The sequence below is a fragment of the Biomphalaria glabrata genome, chromosome 3, assembly GCF_947242115.1.
Source record: "Biomphalaria glabrata chromosome 3, xgBioGlab47.1, whole genome shotgun sequence".
In the NCBI taxonomy this organism is placed as follows: Eukaryota; Metazoa; Mollusca; class Gastropoda; family Planorbidae; genus Biomphalaria; species Biomphalaria glabrata.
In genome coordinates, this window is record NC_074713.1 from 32,110,740 (window position 1) to 32,129,318 (window position 18,579).

Below are 18,579 nucleotides of genomic sequence, written 5' to 3' on the forward strand. Positions count from 1 at the left end.
GACCCAGCCTTACAAAGGAGGACCCAGCCTTACAAAGGAGGACAAAGACAAAATAAACTTTAAAAAACTGGACATATTTCTCTTTGATTACACGTAATGTAACTCATATAAAGGATGTCATGTAACTCATATAAAGGATGTCATGTAACTCATATAAAGGATGTCATGTAACTCATATAAAGGATGTCATGTAACTCATATAAAGGATGTCATGTAACGTTATAGATTTCATATTTCTCTGAAAAAATTATTTGACATCAACGTGCATGAACTTTAGTTCAAATTGTACTTTGTGAGAAGAAGAGCTCTCACTGAATCCAGACTTCGTTTATTTGTCTCTTGTGTCCATTGTGTGACTTTCTCAACGTTGAAATTTGATCTGGGAATGGAAAGGAACAATTCAAACAGTTTTAGGAACCCTGAAGAACAAGGTTCAACAGCTCAGCACTGTTCATAAAAAAAGCTAATAAAAAATCTTTCTGTCCTGTATATAATTCAATAACTTTTCAACACTGGTCATGCAATGGAACATCTTTCCTTTAGGTTCTGTATTCATAAACACAGATCATCGAATGTAGTGCCTTTGAATGTATTCAGAAACATTCAGCGAGAGGACTGACATTTCTCCAACGTTGCCTTCAATTTGTTTTGCCATTTCAGTAAACCAGTGAAAAAGCGGACATTTTCATACTTTAGGCCTTTAGGCTAATGCCGGCCGGCCAGAGGACACGACCTCAAAATGAAGGACACGGCCTCCATTTGCTGGACGTCTGGTAACTCTACCCAGTACTTATCATCAGTGCTCTGTTCTTAAACTTTTCCCGAAGACAAAAGTACTGCATTGCCTTACGCTGTGACTTGAAGAGCGCCCCCTCAGAGCATTAGGTACTGAGGTGTATTAACCCAAACTCAGAGGTGGCCCCTATAGGACTGCGATTTGGCAGGCGAATTATTTGAAAACTAATTGGTTAAAAGGAGAAGAATCCGGTGAGACAAATGGTATATTATACAAATGATTTTCTGACACATAAATATAACAATAACGAGCAATGAATGTAACCTATTAGTGGTTCATAAACAGAGGTCAACGTTCCTGTGTAGATATCAGAATCATGAGATGCCAACCAGAACAATCTCATTCACTTCCATTGAAAACATCCTTGCCTAGCATCATGCACAAGATTTAGGTTTTCACATATCGGAATACGACCAGCATTTATATTGCTAGACAAAGAGTTGGACAAAGTGAATACTGTAATAACTTAAGTGAGGCAACTCAACGAGGACATAGAGGTTTATTTACACTGAGACATGACAAACACAAAGGGGCATCTGCCTTGAGCACAGCATCTCCATATCCCTCTCTACTTGTGCGGAAATCGTTAGTCTCTTCATGTCAACATCCTGTCCTAGTTTGGTTACTAGAAGTGCGCATCTCTGCACTAGCCTGGATGGTGGTGCACATGGCAAAGTCATAACATTGCCCCCGTCTTAGCACTTTTCGTCCCGAAAAGAAACACTGCAGTGGAGCTTTGACAGTTCAGGTGGAGGTCGATCGGTGGGAACCACAGACGTTAGGGTGCCTGTTGCCCACAAAGCCATCTGCACAGTTTCCCGTGGTCGTCGCTTCCTCTTCTTCCAGTTGGCAAGTCTATGCTTGAGGTGATATCGTGGTCGCTGCTTCGACCTCATGACGATAGTCTCTGATGCCAGCCAGCTGACACATGGAGAGTTAGTGGAGGTCAGGGTTGCCAGCCACGTAACACAAATGGATGTTGTGGCGATCACCGTAGATTCCAGGGTTGTTGTTCTAAGACGCTGAGTCAGCGGACCTTTTCCATGGACGTGTTGTGACACAGTTGTAGGCCCACAGCTAGCCATGGTTTCAAGCACATAGTCTTTCTCAGCTTCATCTGTAAGGTATGCCCATGAAGCATCCTTGTAATGTTCTTCCACCACTACATCAGGTTTCGCTGGAATTAATTCACCACCGTTCAAGTCACTCTCTCTGATGTGGGCAGAAGTACACATTTCTGTCAAGTTCAGATCTTGTAGCTGGGTTTCTTGGCATGGGCACTGTCCCCGCAGGGCGCCGCATATACAGTTCATGTCAATCGCCTGGATGCAGTTGCCAAGCATCGAGTTCTTTCTTATGCAGCTGCTAAAGTCCAATTCGTTGTTTCTGTCTCGATCATTGTTGAGGCCCGTATTCGCAATTTCACCCGACGACATCCAAGGCAAGGAATCAGAAACGGTCTTCAGGCTTTCATGGTTTGAGTTCTCATCAAAGGTACTGACAGATAAACAGAGGTCTTTAAGGTCCACAGCAGAAAGCTTGGACGCAGACCTAACGTTGTCTTGATCTGTCCGGCTCACCGAGATACTGGTAACAGGTGCAACAGGAACAAACACTTCAGGCACATAACAGACTTCTCTTGTTTCTTCATTTGTTTCTTTCCTTTCGATTTGAAACATACCGTTCAGAGCGTCGAAGCAATCGTCGTCACGTTTCTCGCCTTGAAAGTCACCCCCGACAGACTTGCCCACAACACAGTCACAGACGGCGCTCCAATCCCCAGCGCCTCCATCACCACTGTTTGTGCAGCCACAGTCCTGACCACGTAACTGCCCTTTAACTAACGAGTTTATTCCTCCTTTTGCTTGCGACACAATGTTATCACTTTGGTCTATTTGGCCTTCTACTTGTAATACACTTTTATCAACTTTGTTCAACATTATGTTCCTGCTCATGTTTCCCATCTTGTTCCCAATCATGTTCAGTTGTTCATCAAACGCATCCACAAAGTCCTGGATCTTGCCCATTACATCAACAATCCCAGGCTCAATTTCAAATTGATAGGTCTCCGGATCTTCCTCTTCATCGATCAGAGCTTGCCGCAGACGAGCCATGACCGTTTCCCTGCTACCGACAGGTTTTAAACATCGGTCTCGAAGCTCTTGTCTTAGCTCTTTAATTAAGAGCTGATGTAATAGCTTCAGCGATGCCATGGAGATCTAATCCTACCTCCTCTCGTTGAGTTGCCTATAAATCCCACTTATGACAACCAATTGTAATAACTTAAGTGAGGCAACTCAACGAGGTACATCGATATTTATTGACAAGACATCACAGGTACACAAACAACATCTATCTTAGGCACAATCTCTCCATATTGGCTCTCTACTTGGGCGGATATCGTTAGTCTCCTCATGTCAACATCCTGTTCTAGTTTGGTTACTAGAAGTGCGCATCTCTGCACTAGCCTGGATGGTGGTGCGCATGGCAAAGTCATAACAATACTAACAACACTTCAGTAGATATGTAGATAAAGAGTTGGACAGAGTGAATACTAGCAACACTTCAGTAGATATGTAGATAAAGAGTTGGACAAAGTGAATACTAGCAACACTTCAGTAGATATGTAGATAAAGAGTTGGACAAGTGAATACTAGCAACACTTCAGTAGATATGTAGATAAAGAGTTGGACAAAGTGAATACTAGCAACACTTCAGTAGATATGTAGATAAAGAGCTGGACAAAGTGAATACTAGCAACACTTCAGTAGATATGCAGACAAAGTTGTTTAGTGAGCATGTGTTTTAAGAATTGAAAAAGTTTGAATCCGAAAATAGGAAAGAGGAGTTATGTGGACACAAATTCTTGACGCCAAAGTCGGGCTTTAAAGAGGACGGTTTATTTGAGTTGACCCCGGGAGCACTATTAAGATAAACTCAAGGCCATTTTACCCTCACTGGCTTGGGGGAAAGTTGTTGGCATCAGATGACCCATGAAAAAAAAAACAGCTCGAGAGCCTTCGTAAAGGTCGCTGGACACACATGTGAGACCAAAACAAAAGCCCTTGCCGCAGACGACGAGAACAAAAGAATAGACAACCTGCGGACAGTGGCTTGGCATCAGATGTAGAAAAGTAAAATATGCAACTGGGTTGGTCGTGTAAAGTGTGGTACTCATCTTTCGTTACTTACTTTTAATGTAGATTGGGTTACATTTAAATTGGTTTCACATTTTTAGGGGGATTCTTTGTTTTCAAATCTGATCATTAGTTTTAGCTGCATGTGAATTGAAGCTATCTGAAATGAAGCTATCTGAAATGAACACGTGACTCTCAACAGTGTATTGTACTTTGACGTTCCTGTCAAGCTACTGTCTAATAAGTTGAGTGGTTAATCTCCCAGCTGCTGACTTGACAGTTTCATAACTATTACATCGCTATACACGTTATAATTTTCTAACATTTCAATTGACGTCATTTTTATAACTACGTCATTACCTGTACACAGTATCTGGTCCTGTGCAGTACCTGGAAGAGATGAATATTGCTGATAATCATATTAACCTGGTGTGGCGACCTCCACTAGACAATCGAGGAGATCTCGATGGATATGATATTGGTTTTCAAGAAGGTCAGTGCATTGTAATCAATGTACATGTCTATCTCTAGACTTGCATTACAACATAAAATACAGTCGATAAAAATGCGCTTATTTGTATGTAGACAAGAATCAGTAACTTAAGTCTGTGATGGAATGATTTGATACTTACTATAACGTGCAGAGTAATTACTGTAGCTATGGGTACTCCTTAACCCTCTAGCTATGGGTACTCCTTAACCCTCTAGCAATGGGTACTCCTTAACCCTCTAGCAATGGGTATTCCTTAACCCTCTAGCTATGGGTACTCCTTAACCCTCTATTAATGGGTACTCCTTAACCCTCTAGCAATGGGTACTCCTTAACCCTCTAGCAATGGGTACTCCTTAACCCTCTAGCAATGGGTACTCCTTAACCCTCTAGCAATGGGTACTCCTTAACCCTCTAGCAATGGGTACTCCTTAACCCTCTAGCAATGGGTACTCCTTAACCCTCTAGCAATGGGTACTCCTTAACCCTCTAGCAATGGGTACTCCTTAACCCTCTAGCAATGGGTACTCCTTAACCCTCTAGCAATGGGTACTCCTTAACCCTCTAGCAATGGGTACTCCTTAACCCTCTATTGCGAACATTTTGAAATAGATCTATATATATAACTGATCATGTCCAAATACCTTTTTTATAAATGTTACATAGAAGATGAATTTTTAAAAATAGATTTTTTTTCATTATTTTTGTACAAAATGTATACTGCTGCTGATTTTATTGTCACTAAATAAATAACTTTGAATATAATCCATACTATACATTTTAAAATCTGTTTTAAAATCTGTTTTGTACTGTTTTAAATGGTATGTTGCATTTTTAACACAATTCAAATTTTACCCACTAGTGCTCTATGTTGCTACGAAGCTACAAAGTCAAAATTACTATTTTGTCTCGAAAAAAGTGGTACTATAAATCTTGTAGACCCCCATAGGATGACATTAATCATAACAAATCAACCAGCATATAGTTATTAGATATGATCAACCAGCATGTAGTTATTAGATATGATCAACCAGGATGTAGTTATTAGATATGATCAACCAGCATGTAGTTATTAGATATGATCAACCAGCATGTAGTTATTAGATATGATCAACCAGCATGTAGTTATTAGATATGATCAACCAGGATGTAGTTATTAGATATGATCAACCAGCATGTAGTTATTAGATATGATCAACCAGCATGTAGTTATTAGATATGATCAACCAGCATGTAGTTATTAGATATGATCAACCAGCATGTAGTTATTAGATATGATCAACCAGCATGTAGTTATTAGATATGATCAACCAGGATGTAGTTATTAGATATGATCAACCAGCATGTAGTTATTAGATATGATCAACCAGCATGTAGTTATTAGATATGATCAACCAGCATGTAGTTATTAGATATGATCAACCAGGATGTAGTTATTAGATATGATCAACCAGCATGTAGTTATTAGATATGATCAACCAGCATGTAGTTATTAGATATGATCAACCAGCATGTAGTTATTAGATATGATCAACCAGCATGTAGTTATTAGATATGATCAACCAGCATGTAGTTATTAGATATGATCAACCAGCATGTAGTAATTAGATATGATCCTTATTACATATGATCAACCAGCATGTAGTTATTAGATATGATCCTTATTACATATGATCAACCAGGATGTAGTTATTAGATATGATCAACCAGCATGTAGTTATTAGATATGATCAACCAGCATGTAGTAATTAGATATGATCCTTATTACATATGATCAACCAGGATGTAGTTATTAGATATGATCAACCAGGATGTAGTTATTAGATATGATCAACCAGCATGAAGTGTTATTAGATATGATCAACCAGCATGTAGTTATTAGATATGATCAACCAGCATGTAGTTATTAGATATGATCAACCAGCATGTAGTAATTAGATATGATCCTTATTACATATGATCAACCAGCATGTAGTTATTAGATATGATCCTTTTTACATATGATCAACCAGCATGTAGTAATTAGATACGATCAACCAGCATGTAGTTATTAGATATGTTCAAGGTATAAGATTTTAATCTCTTATAATATTCAAATCATTTGCTTTTATAGTTCATGGCTTATATCTTGGAGATCTTCAAGAGAGACAACCTCAAATAGATGACCCTTTTGCAACGACCGCCATGTTGCCTGGACTACTACCTAATACTAAATACAGGATCCATATTTGGCCACGCACATCAGCTGGTAGAGGAGAAGGATTTTACATTGAGAGAACTACAACAGCTCCTGGAGGTAAATTATCTAAGACTAAGACTAAGACTGCTTTTTTGATCCTTACGGAAATTTGTTGTGATTACAAGGACTCTTTTCTAATATAAAGACAACACAACAGAAAAATACACACAAATACAACAGACAACATAAAGAGTTCATTCAGCGACTACACACAGGTATCTTGGTGTATTTCATGTTCCCTGATCAATGAGTGGCGGGGATAGAGTCTGACCGAGTGAGGTACAAATGAGTTTTGTACCGCTCCGTTCTTGTTTTGATTGATAGCAGTCGTCGCGACGACCTGACGTAGTTCTGATGGAGCGGGTGGCCGTTGTCTTTCATGATTTTTTCGATTTTTCTTAGGCACTATTGTTCAAAAAGTTCCTTAAAATGTGGTAATGTTGTGAGTGTAATTTTTGATGCTTTTTTAATGATGTTTTCTAGACGTTGCAACAGTTTAGATGAGTCGTTGCCTTGCCAACAAGTTATTCCGTATGTTAGCAGATTTTGTATATTCGCGCCGTAAAAAGTCTCAAGGATCTTCTTGTTTAGTTTAAAGCTATTGAGTTTGTATAGAAAAAAGAGTCGCTGGGCTGTTTTCTTTGTCAGAGTTCCAAGGTGGTCTTCCCATAAAAGCTTGTTGTTGATGATAACTCCTAGATATTTATATGCCTTTACTTGTTCTATAGATGTACATGTTTATTTGCAGTTCACGTATAGTTTGTTTTTTCTTTCTAAAATCTATTACAAGTTCTTTAGTTTTTGTGACATTCAGTTCTAGAAAGTTGTCGGTGCACCAGTTTGTAAACTCTACTATCGAGCTTCGATACAGAGTTTCGTCTCCTGAAATAAGCCCGACTATGGCAGTATTATCAGCGAATTTAATGAGTTTAACTGAGTCATATATGCTTCTTATGTCATTAGTGTAAAGAGTGTATAGTACAGGAGAAAGTACACAACCTTGTGGAGCACCCGTACATAGTACTCGAGTTGACGATTTGGTGTTGTTAACATACTGGGGCCGTTGGGTTAAAAAGTTTAGAACCCATGCTTGTACGTAAGGGCTTACATTTAAGTTACTGAGTTTGTTTATCATTAGATGTGGCTGTATGGTATTGAAAGCCGAGGAGAAATCTACGAAGAGGACTCGTGCATATGTTTTGGGTATATCGAGATGCTTATAAAGCTGGTCCAAAAGCAATAGAATGGCATCCTCAGTTCCTCTAGCTGCTTTGTATGCAAATTGATGAGGGTCTAGGCTGTTATTGACTTTTGCTACAAGTTGTTTAAGCATATATTTTTCAAAACATTTCATAACAATAGGTGTTAGTGCTACTGGGCGGAAATCATTTAAGCAATCTATTTTTGGTTTCTTTGGCACTGGTATGATCTCTGAAGTTTTCCAGATGTCTGGAATTACGCACGTTTGCAATGAGTGGTTAAAGATGTGACAGAAGATAGAAGAGATTTGCTCCGCACATAGCTTGATCAGCTTGCCACTGATTTTGTCTGGTCCAGAAGCTTTTGTTACGTCTACTCTTGTCACTTCATCCTCAGTTACAAAATTGACGTAGGGCTCTTGTTTTCCTTTGGACAGAGTGTTGAAAAGTTCTTTGTGTAGATCAACAAAATCTTCTTTGTCAAAACGAGAATAAAAATAATTAAGTTCGTTGGCGAATTTCTCATTATCAGCCACTGAAATTTGTTCTCGTTTTGAGACGCAGCCTGTTATTTTCTTCAATCCTTCCCAGCATTGTTTTGAGTTGTTATTTCCAAAGAAATTCTAAATTTTTTCTTTGTATGTTTTTTTTTCTTCAATTATTGCTTTTTTTCAGTGTATTTTTAGCATTTTAAAACTCCTCGTTGCTTGCCTTATACTTTGTGTTTTTTTTTTCAGTAATAAGATGTTTGATTTTTTTGGTCATCCAGGGCTTATTGTTTCCATAGACTTGTAGGCCTATTGTTTTTGTTGGAATAGTTGACTCCTCGCAGAATAATAAATACGAGTTCACAGTTTCTGTTAGTTCGTTTATGTCTGGACAGTTCTCAATGAAGATTTCCCAGTTAGTTTTCTCAATGCATCCTCTTAGTTTTTCTACAGCCTCTTCAGACCACATCTTGACCTTTTTTATTACTCTCTTTGTAGTTTAAGAGTAGGTTTGTAATTTGGTATAAGATGGAGTAGTACATGGTCAGATTCTCCAAGTGGGAACAAACGTTTACATTTGTAAGCCTGCTTAATATTTACGTAGCATTTGTCGAGCGTTCTGCCCTGCTTGGTGGGGAGGGAGACGTATTGACTACAGTTTGACAGTGTGTGTTGTCAATATTTAGGTAGTTGAAATCTCCAGTTACTATACAAACAGAGTCTAGAGTAAGACAACAGCTACAGGAGGTAAGTCTTCTACAGAGAGACCACAGCTCCAGGAACTAAGTTATTTACAGAGAGACCACAGCTCCAGGAGGTAAGTCATCTAGAGAGAGACAAAAGCTCCAGGAGGTAAGTCTTCTAGAGAGAGACCACAGCTCCAGGAGGTAAGTCATCTAGAGAGAGATAGCAGCTCCAGGAGGTTAGTCATTTACAGAGAGACCACAGCTCCAGGAGGTAATTTATTTACAGAGAGACCACAGCTCCAGGAGGTAAGTTATTTACAGAGAGACAACAGCTCCAGGAGGTAAGTCTTCTAGAGAGAGACAGCAGCTCCAGGAGGTTAGTCATTTACAGAGAGACCACAGCTCCAGGAGGTAAGTCTTCCAGAGTGAGACATCAGCTCCAGGAAGTAAGTCTTCTAGAGAGAGACAAAAGCTCCAGGAGGTAAGTCTTCTAGAGAGAGAGACAACAGCTCCAGGAGGTAAGTCTTCTAGAGAGAGACAACAGCTCCAGGAGGTAAGTCTTCTAGAGAGAGACAAAAGCTCCAGGAGGTAAGTCTTCAAGAGAGAGACAACAGCTCCAGGAGGTAAGTCTTCCAGAGTGAGACATCAGCTCCAGGAAGTAAGTCTTCTAGAGAGAGACAAAAGCTTCTGGAGGTATGTCTTCTAGAGAGAGAGACAACAGCTCCAGGAGGTAAGTCTTCTAGAGAGAGACAAAAGCTCCTGGAGGTATGTCTTCTAGAGAGAGAGACAACAGCTCCAGGAGGTAAGTCTTCCAGAGTGAGACATCAGCTCCAGGAGGTAAGTCTTCTAGAGAGAGACAACAGTTCCAGGAGGTAAGTCTTCTAGAGAGAGACAAAAGCTCCAGGAGGTAAGTCTTCAAGAGAGAGACAACAGCTCCAGGAGGTAAGTCTTCCAGGGTGAGACATCAGCTCCAGGAAGTAAGTCTTCTAGAGAGAGACAAAAGCTCCTGGAGGTATGTCTTCTAGAGAGAGAGACAACAGCTCCAGGAGGTAAGTCTTCTAGAGAGAGACAAAAGCTCCAGGAGGTAAGTCTTCTAGAGAGAGACAAAAGCTCCAGGAGGTAAGTCTTCTAGAGAGAGACAACAGCTCCAGGAGGTAAGTCTTCTAGAGAGAGACAACAGCTCCAGGAGGTAAGTCTTCTAGAGAGAGACAAAAGCTCCAGGAGGTAAGTCTTCTAGAGAGAGACAAAAGCTCCAGGAGGTAAGTCTTCTAGAGAGAGACAACAGCTCCAGGAGGTAAGTCTTCTAGAGAGAGATAGCAGCTCCAGGAGGTTAGTCATTTACAGAGAGACCACAGCTCCAGGAGGTTAGTCATTTACAGAGAGACCACAGCTCCAGGAGGTAAGTTATTTACAGAGAGACCACAGCTCCAGGAGGTAAGTTATTTACAGAGAGACAACAGCTCCAGGAGGTAAGTCTTCTAGAGAGAGACAGCAGCTCCAGGAGGTTAGTCATTTACAGAGAGACCACAGCTCCAGGAGGTAAGTTTTTTAGAGAGAGACAACAGCTCAAGGAGGTAAGTCTTCCAGAGTGAGACATCAGCTCCAGGAGGTAAGTCTTCTAGAGAGAGACAACAGTTCCAGGAGGTAAGTCTTCTAGAGAGAGACAAAAGCTCCAGGAGGTAAGTCTTCAAGAGAGAGACAACAGCTCCAGGAGGTAAGTCTTCCAGGGTGAGACATCAGCTCCAGGAAGTAAGTCTTCTAGAGAGAGACAAAAGCTCCTGGAGGTATGTCTTCTAGAGAGAGAGACAACAGCTCCAGGAGGTAAGTCTTCTAGAGAGAGACAACAGCTCCAGGAGGTAAGTCTTCTAGAGAGAGACAAAAGCTCCAGGAGGTAAGTCTTCTAGAGAGAGACAACAGCTCCAGGAGGTAAGTCTTCTAGAGAGAGACAACAGCTCCAGGAGGTAAGTCTTCTAGAGAGAGACAAAAGCTCCTGGAGGTTAGTCATTTACAGAGAGACAAATCTCAAGCCTTAATCTATATTGAATCTGGCTTCATTATTAATTCGAAAACAATGTTTAATTAATGAATAAACAATGAACTTTGAAAATTTTCAGATGACACGTGTTTGATATGAGATGTGATATCATCAATGTAGAGTTTTTTTTTAGCTTAACCAGCTAACCTAGATTGGGGGGGGGGGCAATAAATTTAATTTTTCCCCACCTAATTGAGATGCATTGCACACACTTTTATACCTTTCAGTACTTTGAAATATGGTCATTTGGTCAGATGTGGCGGTCATACTCAGTCATACAACCCTTGTAATGGAACAAATCAATTTTTTTTAACTTTCCATCTTTTGATAACTAGCCCTCTAGAAAGATTTAGCAGCTCAATCAGTATATTCCGTATCTAACAGTTCACTCTATTTAAATCTAACAGTTCACTCTATTTAAATCTAACAGTTCACTCTATTTAAATCTAACAGTTCACTCTATTTAAATCTAACAATTCACTCTATTTAAATCTAACAGTTCACTCTATTTAAATCTAACAGTTCACTCTATTTAAATCTAACAGTTCACTCTATTTAAATCTAACAGTTCACTCTATTTAAATCTAACAGTTCACTCTATTTATATCTAACAATTCACTCTATTTTATATCTAACAGTTCACTCTATTTAAATCTAACAATTCACTCTATTTAAATCTAACAATTCACTGTATTTTAAATCTAACAGTTCACTCTATTTTAAATCTAACAGTTCACTCTATTTTAAATCTAACAATTCACTCTATTTAAATCTAACAGTTCATTCTATTTTAAATGTAACAGTTCACTCTATTTAAATCCAACAGTTCACTCTATTTAAATCTAACAGTTCACTCTATTTAAATCTAACAATTCACTCTATTTTATATCTAACAGTTCACTCTATTTTAAATCTAACAGTTCACTCTATTTAAATCTAACAGTTCACTCTATTTAAATCTAACAATTCACTCTATTTAAATCTAACAATTCACTCTATTTTATATCTAACAAATCACTCTATTTTATATCTAACAGTTCACTCTATTTTAAATCTAACAGTTCACTCTATTTTATATCTAACAGTTCACTCTATTTTAAATCTAACAGTTCACTCTATTTTATATCTAACAGTTCACTCTATTTTATATCTAACAGTTCACTCTATTTTCTCTTCTGTTAACCTCTAATGGTCTAATTGTAGAACAAGTTCCAAATGTTTCCATACGACTAGTGTATAATTCAAGACTAGTTTAGAAAATGATGACTTTCAAACCTTAAGAGCACTGGTTCAGTTCCAGAATCTCTGCTAGCCACTGCTCCATCTGTACAGACACTCAAGAGTTAACTCAAAACTAATTGCTGAATTTTTAGACATGACTTTACTTTCTCAAATATGACTGATCCTCTGTTTTATTCCATTGAATGTCTCAAGGCTCAGAAGTCAGGGCGGATTTAAGGAGGGCAGGCGGGGCTACAGACCCCCGTGAATCCACAAGAAAGGAGCCTTCACGAAAAAGACAAATATATACGAATTTCGACGGGTCAGAATTTTAAAGTTGTTGTTTTTTTTCTAACATTTTGTTTTACATTTTTCACTGCTGTCAAAGAATGCACGCTTGTATAGGAGAGTACAACTCCGGATTTATGACAGTGCGCCTACCAAGGCCCCATACCTTCCAATAACTCAGCGATATACATAAAAATATGCATATTATTTTTTTTTATGAGATTGAGATTAAATTGACAAGAACTCTATTTCTTTATCCAAAAATAAAGCATCCTTTTAAATAAAAGTATTTCCATTCACTCAATTATTAAATAAAAGTATTTCCATTTATTCACTCAATCAATAAATAAAAGTATTTCCATTCACTCAATCATTAAATAAAAGTATTTCCATTCATTCACTCAATCATTAAATAAAAGTATTTCCATTTATTCACTCAATCAATAAATAAAAGTATTTCTATTCATTCACTCAATCATTAAATAAAAGTATTTCCATTCACTCAATCATTAAATAAAAGTATTTCCATTTATTCACTCAATCAATAAATAAAAGTATTTCTATTGATTCACTCAATCATTAAATAAAAGTATTTCCATTCACTCAATCATTAAATAAAAGTATTTCCATTCATTCACTCAATCATTAAATAAAAGTATTTCCATTTATTCACTCAATCAATAAATAAAAGTATTTCTATTCATTCACTCAATCATTAAATAAAAGTATTTCCATTCACTCAATCATTAAATAAAAGTATTTCCATTCATTCACTCAATCATTAAATAAAAGTATTTCCATTCACTCAATCATTAAATAAAAGTATTTCCATTCAATCCTTCAAGCATCCTTTTAAATAAAAGTATTTCTATTCATTCACTCAATCATTAAATAAAAGTATTTCCATTCACTCAATCATTAAATAAAAGTATTTCCATTCACTCAATCATTAAATAAAAGTATTTCCATTCAATCCTTCAAGCATCCTTTTAAATAAAAGTATTTCCATTCGCTCAATCATTAAATAAAAGTATTTTCATTCAATCCTTCAAACTTCCTTTTAAAAAAAAGTATTCTCATTCATTCACTCAATCATTAAATAAAAGTACTTTCATTCACTCAATCATTAAATAAAAGTATTTCCATTCAATCCTTCAAGTTTTCCAAACATTGAAGGGACTGCCACTTGTTCCGACACCTCCACATACTTCAACCCGTCCCTGTCAGAAGTAAATCAAAAATGTTCAAAGTATTGTGAATTCATCTAATAAACATTCTTCACTGGACAACATCAAGAAAATTGTCCAAGACTAATGAACTTAAAGAGAGCCTACATGGGCGCAACTCTTTAGTTGAATAGATTCCCAGAGTTCATTCAAAACTGACACTTTCTATATGTTTACGATTTTCTTTTAGTCAGAAATAACATTAAACCATCGTGTTTTGTACTTGGGCCTGTTACAAATAACATCAAACCATCGTGTTTTGGACTTGGGCCTGTTACAAATAACATCAAACCATCTTGTATTGGACTTGGGCCTGTTACAAATAACATCAAACCATCGTGTTTTGGACTTGGGCCTGTTACAAATAACATCAAACCATCTTGTATTGGACTTGGGCCTGTTACAAATAACATCAAACCATCTTGTATTGGACTTGGGCCTGTTACAAATAACATCAAACCATCTTGTATTGGACTTGGGCCTGTTACAAATAACATCAAACCATCTTGTATTGGACTTGGGCCTGTTACAAATAACATCAAACCATCGTGTTTTGGACCTGGGCCTGTTACAAATAACATCAAACCATCTTGTATTGGACTTGGGCCTGTTACAAATAACATCAAACCATCGTGTTTTGTACTTGGGCCTGTTACAAATAACATCAAACCATCTTGTATTGGACTTGGGCCTGTTACAAATAACATTAAACCATCGTGTTTTGTACTTGGGCCTGTTACAAATAACATCAAACCATCGTGTTTTGTACTTGGGCCTGTTACAAATAACATCAAACCATCTTGTATTGGACTTGGGCCTGTTACAAATAACATTAAACCATCGTGTTTTGTACTTGGGCCTGTTACAAATAACATCAAACCATCTTGTTTTGTACTTGGGCCTGTTACAAATAACATCAAACCATCGTGTTTTGTACTTGGGCCTGTTACAAATAACATTAAACCATCGTGTTTTGTACTTGGGCCTGTTACAAATAACATCAAACCATCGTGTTTTGTACTTGGGCCTGTTACAAATAACATCAAACCATCTTGTATTGGACTTGGGCCTGTTACAAATAACATCAAACCATCTTGTATTGGACTTGGGCCTGTTACAAATAACATCAAACCATCTTGTTTTGGACTTGGGCCTGTTACAAATAACATCAAACCATCTTGTATTGGACTTGGGCCTGTTACAAATAACATCAAACCATCTTGTATTGGACTTGGGCCTGTTACAAATAACATCAAACCATCTTGTATTGGACTTGGGCCTGTTACAAATAACATCAAACCATCTTGTATTGGACTTGGGCCTGTTACAAATAACATCAAACCATCTTGTATTGGACTTGGGCCTGTTACAAATAACATCAAACCATCGTGTTTTGGACTTGGGCCTGTTACAAATAACATCAAACCATCGTGTTTTGGACTTGGGCCTGTTACAAATAACATCAAACCATCTTGTATTGGACTTGGGCCTGTTACAAATAACATCAAACCATCGTGTTTTGGACTTGGGCCTGTTACAAATAACATCAAACCATCTTGTATTGGACTTGGGCCTGTTACAAATAACATCAAACCATCTTGTATTGGACTTGGGCCTGTTACAAATAACATCAAACCATCTTGTATTGGACTTGGGCCTGTTACAAATAACATCAAACCATCTTGTATTGGACTTGGGCCTGTTACAAATAACATCAAACCATCGTGTTTTGGACCTGGGCCTGTTACAAATAACATCAAACCATCTTGTATTGGACTTGGACCTGTTACAAATAACATCAAACCATCGTGTTTTGGACTTGGGCCTGTTACAAATAACATCAAACCATCTTGTATTGGACTTGGGCCTGTTACAAATAACATCAAACCATCTTGTATTGGACTTGGGCCTGTTACAAATAACATCAAACCATCTTGTATTGGACTTGGGCCTGTTACAAATAACATCAAACCATCGTGTTTTGGACTTGGGCCTGTTACAAATAACATCAAACCATCGTGTTTTGGACTTGGGCCTGTTACAAATAACATCAAACCATCTTGTATTGGACTTGGGCCTGTTACAAATAACATCAAACCATCGTGTTTTGGACTTGGGCCTGTTACAAATAACATCAAACCATCGTGTATTGGACTTGGGCCTGTTACAAATAACATCAAACCATCTTGTATTGGACTTGGGCCTGTTACAAATAACATCAAACCATCTTGTATTGGACTTGGGCCTGTTACAAATAACATCAAACCATCTTGTATTGGACTTGGGCCTGTTACAAATAACATCAAACCATCGTGTTTTGGACCTGGGCCTGTTACAAATAACATCAAACCATCTTGTATTGGACTTGGGCCTGTTACAAATAACATCAAACCATCGTGTTTTGGACTTGGGCCTGTTACAAATAACATCAAACCATCTTGTATTGGACTTGGGCCTGTTACAAATAACATCAAACCATCTTGTATTGGACTTGGGCCTGTTACAAATAACATCAAACCATCTTGTATTGGACTTGGGCCTGTTACAAATAACATCAAACCATCTTGTATTGGACTTGGGCCTGTTACAAATAACATCAAACCATCTTGTATTTGGACGACGTACTAGTTCAAGTCTAGAAATCGATTAGTTTCTGACAAGCAGCAATGTTTTCTTTTTTTTTTTTTGTTTGTGTCTGCATTATCTCTGGACTATAGTGCGCCAGTTATAATCGTGCAATGCGCCACTTTTGGCGCCACTTTTGACGCATGCTCAATAGTTTTGACTATATAGGGACTAAATGTACAGTACTATTAGATCTAGATGTCCTCATTTAGATAGTAAAGTATCTAGATGTCCTCATTTAGGTAGTAAAGTATCTAGATGTCCTCATTAGAAAGTAAAGTATCAAGATGTCCTCATTTAGATAGTAAAGTATCAAGATGTCCTCATTTAGATAGTAAAGTATCTAGATGTCCTCATTTACATGGTAAAGTATCAAGATGTCCTCATTTAGAAAGTAAAGTATCAAGATGACCTCATTTAGAAAGTAAAGTATCAAGATGTCCTCATTTAGATAGTAAGGTATCTAGATGTCCTCATTTAAATGGTAAATATCTAGATGTCCTCGTTTAGATAGTAAAGTATCTAGATGTCCTATACCTTTAGAAATATAGATTATAGCCTAATTATAAAAAGAGTAGGTAAATAGTGACGTAAAAGAACACAGTGTATGCCCGAAACTAGATCCATGTTTAAGGCAGCGCTCGTCTTAAAGCGCAACGTTGGCCCCTTGTTTTAATGGGACAATTTAAAAAACGCATTTCTTTTGACTATTTTTTATTTAATCAAAAAGAATAATTAATGAACTGGTATTGTACTCAATAATAATAATAATTAATAATGACGCAGTTCTAAAGCGTAAATATTTGTATACGTCTTGTATTCTTGACTAAAAACAAACTGCTGTCTGATGTCCAAGTAATGATTCGTGTTCTTAATGTAGCGGTGGGATTGTGTGGTCAAGACAGTACTACTAAATTTTTCTGTGACTTTTCCTTCAAAATAATGCCTGATCATTCAGACCTCATCGTATTGCCGGGGACACTACATTAAATGAAGAATCTGAACCAATACTTTTAAATAAATAAAAAGCATTATTACTGAAACTTGGTATCCCACTTTATAAATAAACAATAGCTTATTATTTCATTTGTATGCATTCACAGCCGTCTAGAAACAGTCAATTCTCCTACTTAAGTAGTTTCCCTATCTGCCTCATTCTCGTCTACTGGAACTATCTAATGTATCTTTAGCAGATAGAGCATTCTAATTTTGCCTTAGTTTTTAACTAACTAATTAGAAGACAATTTCAAAACACCGCCTTGCTGTGCAATTACTGTATGCTCTCCAACATGCGCTGTGATAAACAACTATTTTAAACTATGTCCTTGACGCGTACCTTGACCCAAGGCCAGTCTATTTGAATTCAAACGTAAATCTATAGAAGAAGAATCCATTCAAAAGATGCACGTTGAATTCTTGGAGAGGTGAATGTCTGTCAATGTGTAGATCAATCCTAACTACAAAACAAAAGGAGATGTCCTTGTGATTTTTTGTTGAAAATATCATTGCCTATTATTATTACTAAATGTATATCTCAAGTTAATCTGTTGAATAGAAATTGTATTGAGATTGTCTTCTCAAAAGACGTTTATAATACTTCAGAATAATACATCGGTTTAGTTGTAATCGTTATTGGAGCTATAGACCAAGCAACGACCAACAACATACTGGTGTCTGAATTGGAATCTCGTTTTACTATCCTCCATGTGACATCCTAAAATAAGTTATAACGGATCTTATCATCGTTTCATCATTACTATCCCCCAATTTAGGAAATTTAGGCACCGGATATTTAGGCACCGCGTATTTACGGATATTTAGGCACCGGATATTTAGGCACCCGGAAATTTAGGCACCCGGATATTTAGGCACCCGGAAATTTAGACACCCGGATAATTAGGCACTTTTTAACAAGACGGAAAATTAGGCACCGGAAAATTAGGCACTCTTTAATAAGCGATCTTAATTTTTAAAATAATTTTTAAAATGTTAACGTCTAATTCATCCTTAGGCTCTGGGCTATCGGTGAAGTTATAATAAATAGCAACTATAACGATTCTAACTAAAGAAAAGCTGACAAAAATGGGGAAAATGACAATCATGAGAATGTGTGGAAAAAATGACCCATGAGCCAATATATAATATAGAC

At 37.5% G+C, this 18,579-nt stretch overlaps 1 protein-coding gene across 3 annotated transcripts in view; it reads left to right on the forward strand.

Moving 5' to 3' along the window:
* The window catches only part of LOC106071377 (neuroglian-like), a 232,569-nt gene that overhangs the window by 186,186 nt on the left and 27,804 nt on the right, over positions 1-18,579 (forward strand). For all 3 annotated transcript variants that reach the window (XM_056024540.1, XM_056024541.1, XM_056024542.1), the window contains 2 exons: positions 4,304-4,426; positions 6,537-6,719. In XM_056024540.1, coding sequence (XP_055880515.1) covers positions 4,304-4,426; positions 6,537-6,719 — 306 coding nt within the window. The remainder of the gene's footprint in view (positions 1-4,303; positions 4,427-6,536; positions 6,720-18,579) is intronic.